This window comes from Tursiops truncatus, chromosome 4, assembly GCF_011762595.2.
Source record: "Tursiops truncatus isolate mTurTru1 chromosome 4, mTurTru1.mat.Y, whole genome shotgun sequence".
NCBI classification, from domain to species: domain Eukaryota; kingdom Metazoa; phylum Chordata; class Mammalia; order Artiodactyla; family Delphinidae; genus Tursiops; species Tursiops truncatus.
Genome location: NC_047037.1, coordinates 79,200,614 through 79,215,871, shown reverse-complemented (window position 1 = coordinate 79,215,871; position 15,258 = coordinate 79,200,614). Strand labels below are relative to the sequence as shown.

The window sequence follows — 15,258 nt, the reverse complement described above, 5'->3', positions numbered from 1 at the left end:
TACCATGAATTCTACTCATCAATAAAAAGGAATGAACTATTGATACATGCAACTACTTGGATGAATCTCGAGAAAGTTATGCTGTGTGAGAAAAAGTCAATCCTCAAACGTTACATACTACATGATTCCACTCATATAGCATTCTTGAAATGACAAATTATAGAGATGGAGAAGAGATTAGGGATTATGGACTTGGGGAGGAAGGAGGTGGCTATGACTATAAAAGAATAACTCAAGGAATCCTGTATCCTGAGTGTGGTGGTGGCCACACAAATCTACACAGGTGATAAAATTCCATAAAACTGATGCACATGTGCGCATGTGCACGTGCGCGCGCACACACACACACACACACACACACACACAGCAGTGCATGTACAATGTTGAAATCTAATAAGGTGGATGGATTGTATCCATATCAGTATGTGACACTGTATAATAGTTATGCAAGATATTACCCTTTGGAAAAATTAGGTGAAGGGTATGTGGGAATCTCTATTATTTCTTATAAACTGCATGTAAATACATAATTATCCCAAATAAAAAGTTAAAGGAATGACCCAATATACATCAAGAGCTACAATCATGACCATAACTTTCTGAACTGAAACTTGGCAACTCCAGTTCAGAAATCATCATTTATCTACTCAATACCCATATTAGGCACTGTGCTAGGTGACAGAGATATAGGGTGAAAAAGATAGCCATGGATCCTGTCTTCATGAACTTCCAGATAAAGAAACATGAAAATGGCTCAGTGTATGAAAAGGATCATCACATCTTCAATCACACATGTGATAAATGGACTCAAATTTCTAATGATAAGAGTAGACTTAAGTAATTTTTGGAATACTATATGCTCATTAAAATTATTATAAATACTATTTAACAGAATGGAAAATGTTTACAACATTAAGAGAACACTAAGTACAAAATCATATATTCATTAGTATATGACAATTAATGACAACTTGTTTTTATATGAATAAAACTTTTATTGAATTTTAGATAATTAGAAAGAATAAAGAAATGCAAGATAAATGCTTTCTAAACAACATCTGATAGTATCATCTTATCTGTCATGGCATTTTCACTCTTCTTTATAAAAAGTATAGACATTCATTTATTTAAATTTTTACAAAGTCAAGAACCGTCAAATGGAAAAAATAAGTAATGCTAAAGTAAATTCAGTTCTTCATCAATATTGGAATGATTGCAATGGTTAGGTTCTGAGCTTAGCCCTCTTGGAAAAATAGTGTATGCAGCAGCTGTTGGTTTCCATTATTCAAATAAGTCTGAAAACCAGAAGGCCACTTCCTGTGACGACTGTGCTTGCAGGAAAAGAGGGCAAAAGCATAGTGGGAAGAGGGAATGAGAGACTACATCGGGGAAAGAAAAGATGCTCTTATCCAATCCCGGGGTCAGCATCATAAATAATTTAGGAAACAAATCTGGGAAGAAATCATTTGTGTTGCTTAAAGTGTGATTAAGGCGAGAGAGTCACCGATACAAGCACAGCCAGATCTACAGAGCACAAATAGAGTGGAGAGTCTGCAAATTACCTGGTGAACTCCCAAGGCCAGGTAATTAATCACAAAGAATCTCTTTACAGTGGTGTAAAACGCATCTAGGCAAAGTTGCAACCCTGAGCTGCGACAAGAACAGGGCAGAGCCTCCCAGGAGCATATCTGAAGACATCCCTTTTGTCTCAGTCTTATCTATTTTGCAAAAATAATCATTTTGAGAAAAACAGAAACAAAGCAACTCCTGCCCTCCCTGTAACAACCCAGTAACCTCAACTTGTCAAACAAGGAGAAAGTTATCTACCCCAGTACAGAGGCCTGGGGTGCTGCCCTCATTAAGAGTAACCTGGTGTGACAGCAAGGGAGACCTGGACGGCCCTGCTCTGAGAGGCTGCCAGGAATTCCCTTCCACCCTCCTCCCTGCTCCTGTGCTGCCTGCACGACCTAGGTCTTGCCGCCTGCCGGGCTCCACGAACAAGCTCACTGGACGTGGCGTTGACAGTAGTCTTTTCCTTCCTAATCCAATGCCTCTCTCGTATTTTTTTTTTTTTAAAAACAACAGTTTTCTTTTAAAAAATATTTTCCCAGGAAATAATGAACAGTAACTGTCATGGACCTATAACAGACCCTAGAAAAACATAGACAGGCAATAATCTGTCAATATAGCAATTTCCAAATATGAAATTCATGGTCCAGGAAGAGATAAATAAATAAATATGAAGGGGCTCCTCAAAGAAGTTTATAGTTTTCACCCATTCCTTACTGAATTCTGTTGGTGTAAAAAGTTTTGATTCTACGATACAAAAGCCAGCCCTGCTAGGACCAGTATTCGCCATTTATGCCATTCGGCCCCCTACATCAAGAGGGGACGGGGAAAGGCAGGATGTAACACAGGGTTGCTCAGTATGTTTCTAAAGACACCTATCTTTTTAAATAATTTCATTATTTAAACTCCATCTGGCACTTTAGTCTCTTGAAAAATTATTACGTTAGACATGAATTAAAAAATAAGCCCATCTGGACTGCAGTTTGGGTTTTTAATGCTATTCTGCTCTTCTACCTTTTTCCTTGGCTTGGCACATCTGTGAGATCCAGCGTTTTGAACAGAATCCTGGGACAGCTGGGGTGGGGGAACGAACAAGTCTTCATGCCGGAGCACTCCAGTTCATTTTACCAATCTTAGTGGCCGGGTCACAGCCCTGCCTCCTTCTTTGTGCTTTTTACTAGGATCATTGTCAGGAAAGTGTCTTTCCCAACACGCCACCACCCCGCCCCCCGCTGGAATGGGGGCTCCCTTTGCTTCTTCTCTGCACACTCCATCTGCTTGCGTCCTAGACCAGGGAGCCAGCCCGACTCTGGGCTGGAACCATGACAGGGACAGCACCAATGCGCTCCAGGCTTGCTTGGCTGATGGTGTAGGAGTGTGTGTACTGAGCCCGGGGTTTCCTGCTGACTGAGCCATTGCTCCTGGACACGGCCTGCGGCGACGACCCTCTGTTGGCTGTCACTGCCAGGGTCTTCGGTGGGGCTGGGGCCAGATGGCTGCCGTTGGCATAGACGGATGGTATGTTGGCGTGGCCCGAGTGGAGGGAGAAGGACTGGCGCAAGTCACTGAAGTGGTCGAGCGACTGTGTGTTTCTGTGCACTTTGGGATTGTTGCTCCAGCAGCGGCTGTTATAGGTATTGGAAGAGGTAAATGTGTTGCTCTCTGAGGAGGACACCTCGGTGTGAAATGCTTTGGCAGAAGAAGGACATTTAGGTGGAAGATCATCCTCTCTGAAAACGAACAAAAATAAAGCTGTTGTTAGGATTTACTTGAGGTTTACCCTACCTACCTGCCCAGGACTCTGTCTTCCCATGTTCAGGTGAATATGTCTGTGAAATTCAAACCCTCAGGACAGACCACACTATCATGAAAGCAAACACGGCAGTCCTGGTGGCCTCGGCTTTGATATTCATTCCCTTTAAGACAATGCTTAGGAAAAATTCTCCCTCAGCTTCTCAGTCCCCAAGAGTAACCAAGAAAGTAGTATCAAATCTCTCAAAAACTGTGTCTTCCAATATAACTGAAAAATATATGTGTGTGTGTATGTATATGTGTGTGGGGGTGTGTGTGTGTATATATATATATATATTTTTTTTTTTTTTTTCTTCCCCTCTAAATAGGAAAATAGTCCATGAAGAAATCCACCGAACTAGCTGCTGTAAAGCTAGGAAACCAAACTACGGGTGTAGGAACTTCAAAAAACTATTAGAATTGGCCTGATTTTATTGCCTTTTGGGGTTTGAGAAATCACTGTGGTATGCTGATAAGAGGTTTTTCTCATTAATCTTACACTGGGATGAAATCTGTCCCTGCATAGGGTCCAAACCCTTAAGAATTATAAGAGGCTAAGAGAAGTCATTAAGTTAATTTAAGATGTTAACTAATTCAATTACCATTTTCTGAGTACCAGGCATTTTACTAGATGTTTCATGTGAGAAAAAGACAGCTCCTCTACCCAAGAAGCCTATGGTCAAATGAGGGTGACAATCAATGCGGGAACATCTGCAAGTCTTAAAGGTTGGACAAGGGCCTAAGTCAACTTATGTGAGGAGGTGATGCCTGGACTAGACTTAAACCAGACCAAGGAATGTACTGAAGAGATGGATGCAAAGGGAAGGAGTATATGGTCCAGGAACAAGGTGGAGGCTACAGGAAAGGCCCTGAGGCCTGAGAGAAGACAACAGACTGGAACACAAAGTGATCAGGGAAGTTGTGAGAGATAAAAGCAGGGAAGCAGGGAAGGGTCAGATTCTGAAGGGCTGTGTATGTCATGCTAAGTAGACTGGAGTCATTAAAGCATTTTCAATAAGGTTACTGATGCGATGCCATCTAAGACTGAGCCTGAACCCCCATATCTCCACAATACAGCAAGAGTCACCTTCCTTTCAAGATCATTTGACATTGTTTCCTTAAGATGTTCATATTCTTGACTGAACTGTTTTCAACCAAGCCATACTGCTTTGGTCTCTCTGTACAGGTGCTGTGCTTTCTTGCTTTATGTTCGCATCATTTACAGATGCCAATATTAAACACATGTTCTAAACTCACTTTTCTACTATGGCAGCCACCTAACCCCACCCACCCTGAAGCTATGGGAGGAAACGGGGGAATTCTTCACTTGTGTCCTCCTAGTTGGGCACATGCTAGACTACCCTACCCACCTCCCGCCTTTCATGATCCAGTAAATAAAGCTGAGGAGTAAGTACCATGAGGAAGAGTGATATAACATACAATAAACTATCATTTGGCCACTTTAACTACCTTGGTTAAAGTCATAAGATTAGCAAAGAAATCTTAGCTGCCAAAATGAATAGAAATACAGACACTGGCTATGCCAATGTCAGGATAAATTATCTGACACACAAACCTTATTTCATTAGGAATTTCTTCTTCCTCCTCCGCTTTATTTTTGCTTCTCCAGTAAAAGAATGCCCCTAAAATTAGTGCAATGCAAAAAATGATAATAACTGCACCAGTGCCAATGGCTCCAGCTATTAGTCCAATGCTCCTGGGCTGGGCTGCAAAATATATTTAAGGTATATTTAAAGAAAAAAAAGGAGAGAGAAAGAGAAATAGAATATGCTCACACAACTTCATAAACATAAAAGGCTACCAAAGAATTTTCTTAAAATGTGCAAAATTGCCCACTGTATTGTATCCATTTAAAGTTAAACCTCACTTAATTTTCTGTATCCCCAGTGGCTAGGACTAACACACAACAGGCTCACAAACATTTACTGAATAAATGAGCAATTCGTTCAATAAACAAACAGCTGTAGGAGAGCCACAACCAGGTCAGAGCAGGAAAAAGACCGTACCTGACTACTTGCCTGACCTGCCCCAAATGAACCTGGCAAGCAGCAGGATAACTTGCTACTTCATCACAGCCAGATCATTCCCTTTTGCAGCTGGAATTCAAACAACCCAGAATTCTCAACTAAAGAGAAAATTTCTGCACTGCTTATGTATGACCTGGGCACCCAACATTTAAGCAGATATAAGGGATTAGGAAAAAATACAAGAAGGTCTTGCCATGACTGTAAGATCATAACAAATTTTTAATATGTCTATAGCACTATATAATCAAACTGATCTGATTCTAATGATCCTGGGAAGACATTTTATCATAAAGAAGAAGTCATATTGCTGAGGCTGAGAAGTATACTAACACATCTATTAAATATCTTCAGTAATGATTAAAATCAAAAGAATTTCTATTTAATCGTCAAACAACCTCTAAACAAGCAGAACTTTTCATTCCCTAGTTTAACAAAGATCTTGGCATTCAGACCCAGAGTGGACATCAGAATTTTATATACTTACGAGAAATAACCTGGAGATCCAAAAGACAGGTGCTGGTCCCAATGGCATTAGAAGCCACGCACTGGTACAAACCTGATGACAGGGCGCTGATGTTCCGGATGGTGACTGTTCCCTGGACCTGGTCTGTTACAAAAGTAACAGTCAAGTGAGGATTTAGGAAAGAAAATAAGAAAACCAAAGAAATCAGCAGAAGACTATAAAAAGAGATAAACAGTGAAGAGCTATCAATACCTTTTTTTGGAGAGATGTTTTTGGTTCCTGAAGGTTAAAGACTAAAATAATAACATACGTTAAAGACCAGGAGCTATAGAGGCCTGTCCTAAACAAGGGCAGTCTTAGAACTTAATCTGCAGATTAGTGTGAGGTCCTAAAGGTGAGCAGCCTTCCCTGAGGAAATGTTGGCTAATGCCTATTTTAGAGAATTTATGATCAGAAACACCAAATTTTAATTCTGAGGAAATGCAATAACATACAAAGTTAAACTCATTATAATAATGTCTGCTTCATACTTGATGGAAAACATATCCTCTCTGTGCTCAAGGGTGTAGACTGCTACTCCCTTCCAACAACCACGATAACCATTTGTGTAAGTCCAGCTCCTCCAAGGAGTGGACACCAAGACAAGCAGGAGGTTTACTGGAGGAAATGGCAGTAAGGGAAATGGAGAGGAACCTGGAGGAAGCAAGGAGAGGCTCAGACTGCAGTACAGGTCTGGCCCCCGTGAAGGGGAGAGGGAAGGAAGGAGGCAGCGTCTCAGACTGCAACACAGCCTTATGGAAGTTTCCACCAGGCTGATGGGGAGTCCTTGAGCCAAGGTCACCTGTTAAAGGCATCTTAGACTTTGCAGGAATGGGCCTGCATTAGCAGCCCCACTGTGCCCAGTGACTGGCTGGGAGCTGCCCAGGCAAAGCATGGCCTGGGTGCGAAGCAGTGGTGGATGCTGCGGGAAGCCACTGGGGCTGTCAGTCAATTACGTTCCCACAGCAGGAGATCTGAGCCATGCATTTCCCAGGTGACCACACTGATATGACCAAGAAATATTGCAGTGGTTCACATTTTAGTAACTTATCAACATTAGGATAGTTGATTTATTCCTTACAAACAAAACACAAATGACTTACAGTGATAATAAAACCTAAGTTAATAGCTATTACTACGTGCCAAGCACTGGCTAAGCTTTTACACGTATGATCTCAATCTTTACACTAACTCTTAGCGGTATTGTTATCATCAATCCCATTGAACAGATAAGGAAACCGAGGCTTTACATGAGTGAAGATTACACAGCTGGGCAACAGGAAATGAACGGAGGGCTGTCCAACCTCTAAGCTCAGGCTGCACTGCGGTCTCCCTCAGGCAGTGCACAACTCTTCCAGCCACTCACCGCTCAAAAAGAGCAGCAAATCAGGAAAAGCCTCCTGGTGGCACACTGGTGGCACAAAGTCCACATACTCCTAGGGCAACACCTGGAGCTATCTCTACCCTGTGCTGACAACTTTTACATGAAACTAAGATTTAGTCACCTAGTTTCTTCTGGTAACCTTCATTTCTATTTAGATCAAAGGCAGAAGCAGAGTCATTTAACCAATAAATATTTATTGAGCACCTTTCTGTGTGCTGGATAAATTTTGAGGATGGTTATATCATGATGAGCAAGACACACACCCAGCCCTGTACCTTAAAGAGACAAGTAGGTGAGAAATCACAATAAGTGGGGTAAGCGCCATCACTAGAGGATACAGGGTGCTTAAGAGGGGCATCTAGTGAGGATGAGCAAATTCTGAAAGACCCCCAGGCAGCAACCGCCCTCAGGGTTATCTCCCTGCCTTCTAACATTATATAGTGGGTAATGTTAACAAATGACTCATCAAACACACACTGAAATTAATTTCAATATACAGGCCAGGGAAGGGAGGGTTGGGTTTTTTTTTTGCCTTTGTTTTTTAATGGGAGCATTTAAATGGTCGAACCCATACTATATGGATATCTTACTGACTTATACTTATGTCTTACTTGGACATTTGAATTGTACTGTACACACCCAAGTCAATATACTTGGTAGTTATTTGGTTCACACTTGTGTGTTATTTCCTTTTCCTTAAAAACAAACAACTCTCATGGCTACCAATGTATGAGGCTTTTCAGTGAATTCACTCAGATAATTGGGTCCGTCTGGAGGGAAACTGTTTTCTCCTCCTCCGTGTTCTATCTGATTTCCCGTGCTCTCCTTAACCATCCCTCCTATGTGCTCCCCAGCACCCTGTAATCCCTAGTGCTGGAACTTACCCCATTATTATAATTTCTTGCCTACTTGTCTCATTAAGATAAGGGACTCTTGTTTGACTTGTTCTCACTGTATCATCATCCTCAGAAATTACCCAGCACACAGAAAGGTGCTCAATAAATAAATAAATGGGCTATCTTCTCGAGTGTCTATTGTGTACCACATACACTGCACTAAGAGCGTTACATGTCTCATTTAATCTTACAAACCTTAAGTTTTATATTCCCTACTTTTCAAAGATGAAAAAGCTCAGAGAAGCTATGCCATTGGTCCAAGATCACACAGTACACAAGTAGCAGCACAAAAAATCAGGTCTGTCATGTCCAAAGCTCATAACCACCATACACACACTTGACTTTCTTGTAAGGTATTTAAAACCACAATATTCTGTGGGATGCATCTGTAGGATATTTCCTAACCTTGCAATCAATGTCCCAATGCTATGAGTATTAAACTAAGCCATCTGTCTAACTCCACCTTCAATACGTTAGCAAATGTCATCATGCAAGAAAACCATAATCTCTGGGCAACTAACCCCACAATTTCACACACTGTGTTGTTGTTTTCCTAAATCCTGAAATTCTAGAAATTTGATCAGCTCACACCAAATCAGTGATTTTGTTGACACTTCCAGAGAGAGAATTTGGGAAATTTTTAACAGCTGATCTAAGCAGCATTCTGGCACGCAGAAAGAGGTAAACTGTAAAGATTCTAAAATAAAATAAAATGACAACTTCAAAGAAAAGGTGAAGTCACTGTTCTTTCCTCCTCAGTGAGGCTGACACACCACGCCGGAGTGAACTCAGAACGTAATCAGAGAATGGGACAGACACATGAGTAAGACAGGTCTAACCAGAAGCAGAAGAGGGCTGCTGAGGTAGTCAAGGCAACAACGCACCTCTGCAGCCAGCACCTGACTGCTCCCTGCCACGGGCACAGGGACCTTTCTGAAATGAAATGGGCTCATTCCTCAATCTGTCACTTCACTTGGCCTGCTCTGGAGCAGAGTAATTTGTTGAAATGAAGTTAGAGAATAAATATTCTTTAGATCTTCTTTGTTTTAAAGAATAGGGGAAGTTCAACAGTGTGGAACTGCAGTTTGGAAAGCAACAAATTGCATCACACCCCAGTTCACAGCAATACTGTATCCCACACAAGCTGTGTACCTGGACCAGAAGCCCTACAGAATTTAGAGAGAAATAAATATAAGTGCACATTTCCACTTCCATCCTTTCTCCTTAGCTCCAGAACCACTTCTCTGCTGCCTAGTAGACAGTGCACTGGCTAAGAACATGTGTTCTAGACTCAGGCAGCCTGGGGTGGAACCTGCTCTACCACCTGCTAGCTAGGTGGTCATGAATGTGCTACCTCTTCTGCATCTATGTTTTTGATTCCTCGTGTGTGACATAGAACTGCCAACATGCTTCTACATCACAGGCTACTGTGAGGACTGAGTGAGGTAACGCATAGTGCCTGGCAAGGCTTCCACGTTGGAATTCCCTCTTGGCATCACTTGGGAAATTTGTATCTTTTTCAGATTCATAAGAAAAATCAAGAAATTGGAAAAATGTTGAATGTCTCCAAATTCCAATAAATATTAATACTCAGGATTTGAGGTTGAGAGATCAGACTTCCAAAATCAAATTACTCTATATTTTATATGATTTATGCATTTTTATAATAATAATGCATGATCATAATAATAAACAGTGAGTCATCTCTTATATAAAAATTTCAGAAGTACTCTGTAGAAGAAAATAATGAATACATGGTTTATTGTTATTTGAACCAATATATTATGACATACTATATATTTCAAAAATATGTAAAAAATTATCTCAACCAGATACAAACATTTGATGATAAAAAATAGTAAAAATGGGAACATTAACACAAAATAAATGCCAAAATAAAACCTATTTTAAAATTCAAAGATAGTATCACAAATACTTAATTTTTTTTTTTTTTTTTTTTTGCGGTACGCAGGCCTCTCTCACTGTTGTGGCCTCTCCCATTGCAGAGCACAGGCTCCAGACGCGCAGGCTCAGAGGCCATGGCTCACGGGCCTAGCTGCTCCACGGCACGTGGGATCTTCCCGGACCGGGGCACGAGCCCATGTCCCCCGCAACGGCAGGCGGACTCTCAACCACTGCGCCACCAGGGAAGCCCACAAATACTTAGTATTTAAACTCTGTCACTCTAAAAGAAAATTTAAAAACACTATACAGCATTAAGTATCCAACAGTCTTGATCTTTGTTTCATGCCAAATTTTCCAGACATGGAAAGAAAATTTTATTTCCTTTCTGTGTTGATGTTGGTTGAATTAGGATGGAGATGGACAGGGGAGACAGAGAGAACCTGTCCCCATTAAGAGAACATCCTAAGCACCTCTGACGCACACGTGAAGACACACACTGCTTCATATTAGTTCATCTCCTTTATTTAACAGTGAAAATACTCTGCCTTTTTGCCCTGATTTTCATTTTGTCATTGAAATAGGTATTACTTTTGCCAATTCAGATTATGAATCCATTTCTGATTTCATGTCAGTGTATTCTACAGCAACATTTCCATCTACTTCTCTTTGCATTTCTGCTATTATTTTCAAAGAACTGTAATCTACAGCAAATACTCAAACACTAGAAAACACCAGTGGACATTACTGGGCAATATTTGAATAATGCAAGATTTATATCTCCTTGGTATTAATAACACTGCATAGAATCACACATCAAAATACTAAGCTAAGGATTTATTTTACTTTTAAATCTGTTATTTATTGGAATACCACTCATGGCATTTGTATAAAATATAATGGCTCATCACTGGCAACAGATGGGTCAGGAACACACACTTACAACATGGCAACAGCTACAATTAAGACTAACTGATTAGCTTGTGACTACTTTTCTCCTACATATTTCGGTCTAGGTTCCCAGAAATGCTGACTCTGAGCAGTCTTGCTTTTAACTTGACATCAGTAGATTCTTTCAGATCAAGATGTCTCTATGTTGATTGTTAAGATTTAATTATCAAAGGAGAATGGTGCTTAGTGCTCAAGAAACATCACCTGTTACCATTATCATTATTTCAGTCCCCATCTAGAGGTCTCAGAGGACCACTACCTCACTGCTTCCCTCAAGCAAAACTCTAAGTATATCTTCTCTGAGTTAATAGTTACTGTTCATTCAATAGCTTAAGACAGAACGCTCAGTTAACTTTGACTCTTCTCTGAGTCCCAGTGTATCATCAAGCTCCATGTCTTGTTGATTTCTGCCTTCCATCTTTCTCGAATCCCACCCTGCCTCTAACCATTCTCCATCCTGATGAGCAGGTCCTTAGTTCAGGCCCTCTTCATTTCTTTTTTTTTTTTTTTTTTGCGGTACGCAGGCCTCTCACTGCTGTGGCCTCTCCCACTGCGGAGCACAGGCTCCGGACGCGCAGGCTCAGCGGCCATGGCTCATGGGCCCAGCCGCTCCGCAGTATGTGGGATCCTCCCGGACCGGGGCACGAACCCGTGTCCCCTGCATTGGCAGGCGGACCCTCAACCACTGCGCCACCAGGGAAGCCCCCTCCTCAGTTCTTGATGGAGCTATTATCAAAGCCTCCCATCTGTGACCTGGCTGCCAATCTCTCATCCTGTTTGCTGAGGCTGTTTCTAAAATGCAGATCTAGGTATCTTCTCTGGCTTTATAAAAAGGCCAGTCAATATCCACAGTCTCAAGGACAACACCCAAATTCTTTGAATGCTATACAGTGACTCTCACAATCTGGACCTGAACTTGCCAACCTCCTCTCTGGTCAAACCTTCATGAATCTTTATGTCAGGTCATGAATCTTTATTCACGATCAAAGGTCAAACCTTCGTGAATCTTTAATCATAATTCTTCTCACTTTAAAATGTCAAAATTTTTAGTGTGTGTGGGATCAAGATGGTAGAGTAGGAGGACTGGGCTCATCTCCCTCATGAATACATCAAAGCTGCAACTATATAGAGAACAAATCTCACTGAAATCAACCTGGGGACCAGCAGGATGGCTCTTCTACAACCAAGGCTGTAAAGGAAGATCCACACAGAGTCTGGTAGGAAGGGAGGAGAAGCGATCTGGTTGGGACCCCCACCTCTAGAGGGGGACACAGAAGAGGAGGGGATATCACAGGCTCGAGGATGCTCCCTGGGGAGCGAGGGGTCTGAGCCACATATTAGGCAGCCCAGCCCTGGGGTCCAGCACTAGGAAGACAAGCCCCCTTGGTGGTCTGAAAACCAATGTGGCTTACTGGAGGGCTGTAAGAAACCAAGACTACACTCTTGAAGAGTACATGCACAGACCTGCTTGCTGCCAGTCGCAGCACAGAAGCAGCAGACTGGAAACTGTGTGGAGCTCTGCCCAGCCTGCCAGGACCACCCTGGCATGCCCTCATCCGGCAATGGCAACCTGCTCCAGCCGCTCTTGTTCCAAATCTGCTCTCCACTAAGGTGGAGGCTGCTGTTGCCAACAAGTGCGCACACACTTTGAGAGAAGAGAACTTGGTCTGACCCCAGCCCTGCCTCTCACCAGAGCAAAGGCAGCCATGGCCAGTGCACGCTTTGGTGCACACTCTCAGAAGGTGAATGGCTAACTCCAGGGCAGAAACAGCCATCCCCTGAGCACGTGTCTCTGCACATACTGGGGAGGGAGCCAGCCCAGCAGTGTGGAACCAACCCCTCTGGCCCCGACCTAGCCTCTAACCCAGGTGCACACACTGGGGAAAAAGTGAAAGCAGCATAGAAGTACAACCCCAAATCCTCAGGTCCTGGCCATACCCCAAACCAAGGTTGAGAATGCCATCACACCTGGGAGAAATCCAATTCCCTCAGAGGTCCTGCTCCACCCCTGATAGGGTGGTGATGGCCACTGAGCACAGGAGAAGCTCCAACTCACACATGGCTCCAGCTCTAGCCCCTCCATCTCCAGCCCTACCACCCATCAAGGTGGTAGCTGCCAGCACAACCCAGGTGAAGACACAGCCCATTCTCATTTCAGATCCAGTTCTCCCACCAAAGCCCCTGGGCACATGCAGACTGCATAGGGACATTCCCACACAAGGACACACCTTCAAGACTGGGAAAGGTAACTGTTTCACCTAATTTCACAGAGTCAGAGAAAGTTAAACAAAATAAGAAGAGGAAGGAATATGTTTCAAACAAAAAACAAAAAACCTTGACAAAACCCTAATAAAACAGAGATAAGCAATTTACCTGATAAACAGTTCGAAGCAATGGTAATGAGAATAACAACTGAACTTGGGAAAATAATACATGAACACAGTGAGAACTTTAATAGAGAACTAGAAAACATAAAAAAGAGCCAGACACAGCAGAAGAATATAGTAAGTGAAATGAAAAAATACAGTAGAGGGAATTAACAGCAGATAAAGTGATACAGAAGAATGCACAAGTGATCTGAAAGATAGAATAATGGAAATCACCCAATCAGAACAGCAAAAAGAAAAACAGATCTAAAAAATGAGAATAGTTTAAAGGACCTCGAGGACAACATAAGTGTACTAACATTTGCATTATAGGAGTCCTAGAATGAGAAGAGAGAGAGAGAAAGAAGTAGAAAATGTATTCGATGAAATTATGGTTGAAAACTTCCTGAACTTGAAAAAGGAAACAGATATACAGGTCCATGAAGCACAGAGAGTCCCAAACAAGATGAACCCAAAGAGACTCACACCAAGAATTAAAATGGCAAAAGTTAAAGATAAAGAGAGAATTTTAAAAGCAGCAAGAGAAAAACCAAGAGTCACATACAAGGGAACCAATATAAAGCTATCAGCTGATTTTTCTGCAGAAACTTTGCAGGCCAGAAGGGAGTGGCATGATATATTCAAAGTGCTGAAAGGGAGAAAACCTACAACCTAGGACACTCTACCCTGCAAGATTATCATTTACAATTGAAAGAGAGATACAAAGCTCCTCAAACAAGCAAAAACTGAGAGATCATCAATACTAAGCTGACCTTACAAGAAGCATTAGAGGGTCTTCTTTAAGTAAACAAGGCTACAACAAGAAATAAGAAATTATAGGAAGGGAAAAAAATTATAAGAAGGGAAAAAAAATTATAGGAAGGGAAAAATCAACCAGTTAAGCAAGTGAGCACAAAGGTTAAAAGACAAAAATTGTAAAGTCAACTTTAACTACAATAAACAGTTAAGGGATTGACACAAAGATATAAAATATGACATCAAAGACAGAAAATGTGGGGGAGAGGAATAAAAATGTAGTACTTTTAGAATGTGCTTAAACTTAAGTGACTATCAGTTTAAAACAAGCAAATATAATTATAGGTCAACATATATGAACTCCATGGTAAGAGCAAATCAAAAACCTACAACAGGTACACAAAAACTACAGAGAAAGAAATACAAACATAACACTAAAGAAAATCACCAAACCACAAGGGGAGAGACTAAAAGAAGAAGAACAGGGAAGAACTACAAAAACAACCAGAAAACAAATAATAAAATGGCAATAAGTACTTACCTATCAATAAGCACTTTAAATGTCAATGGACTAAATGCGCCAGTCAAAAGACATAGGGTGACTGATCAGATAAAACAAACAAGACCCATCTATATGCTGCCTACAAGAGACTCACAGTGCTAAAACCCACATTGACTAAAAGTGGGAGAAAGGAAAAAGATATTCCATGCAAATGGAAACAATAAGAAAGCTGGGGTAGCAACACTCATATCAGACAAAGTAGACTTTAAAATAAAGTCTATAAAAAAAGATAAAAAGGTCATTATATAAAGAAGAGGATATAAAATTCATTAACATATATGCACATAATATAGGAACACCAAAATATATAAAGCAAATGTTAATAGATATAAAGGAAGAAATTGACAATAATACAATAATAGTAAGGGACATTAACACCTCACTTACATCAATGGATAGATCATCCAGACAGAAAATCAATAAAGAAACAGTGGCCTTAAATGACACAGTAGACCAGATGGACTTAATAGATATCTATAGGACATTACATACAAAACAAAAGAATGCATATTCTTTTCAAATGCACATGGA

General features: G+C 41.2%; 1 protein-coding gene across 4 annotated transcripts in view; it reads right to left on the bottom strand.

The window, feature by feature from the left end:
* Positions 1–981: 981 nt before the first annotated feature.
* IGSF11 (immunoglobulin superfamily member 11) overlaps positions 982–15,258 on the bottom strand; it is a 138,112-nt gene continuing 123,835 nt past the window's right edge. For 3 of the 4 annotated variants that reach the window (XM_073804212.1, XM_073804210.1, XM_073804213.1), the window contains 3 exons: positions 5,893–6,015; positions 4,937–5,087; positions 982–3,299 (listed from right to left, as the gene is read on the bottom strand). In XM_073804212.1, the coding sequence (XP_073660313.1) occupies positions 2,855–3,299; positions 4,937–5,087; positions 5,893–6,015 (719 nt within the window). In that variant the 3' untranslated portion in view covers positions 982–2,854. The remainder of the gene's footprint in view (positions 3,300–4,936; positions 5,088–5,892; positions 6,016–15,258) is intronic. The other variant, XM_073804211.1, reaches the window with a different exon arrangement.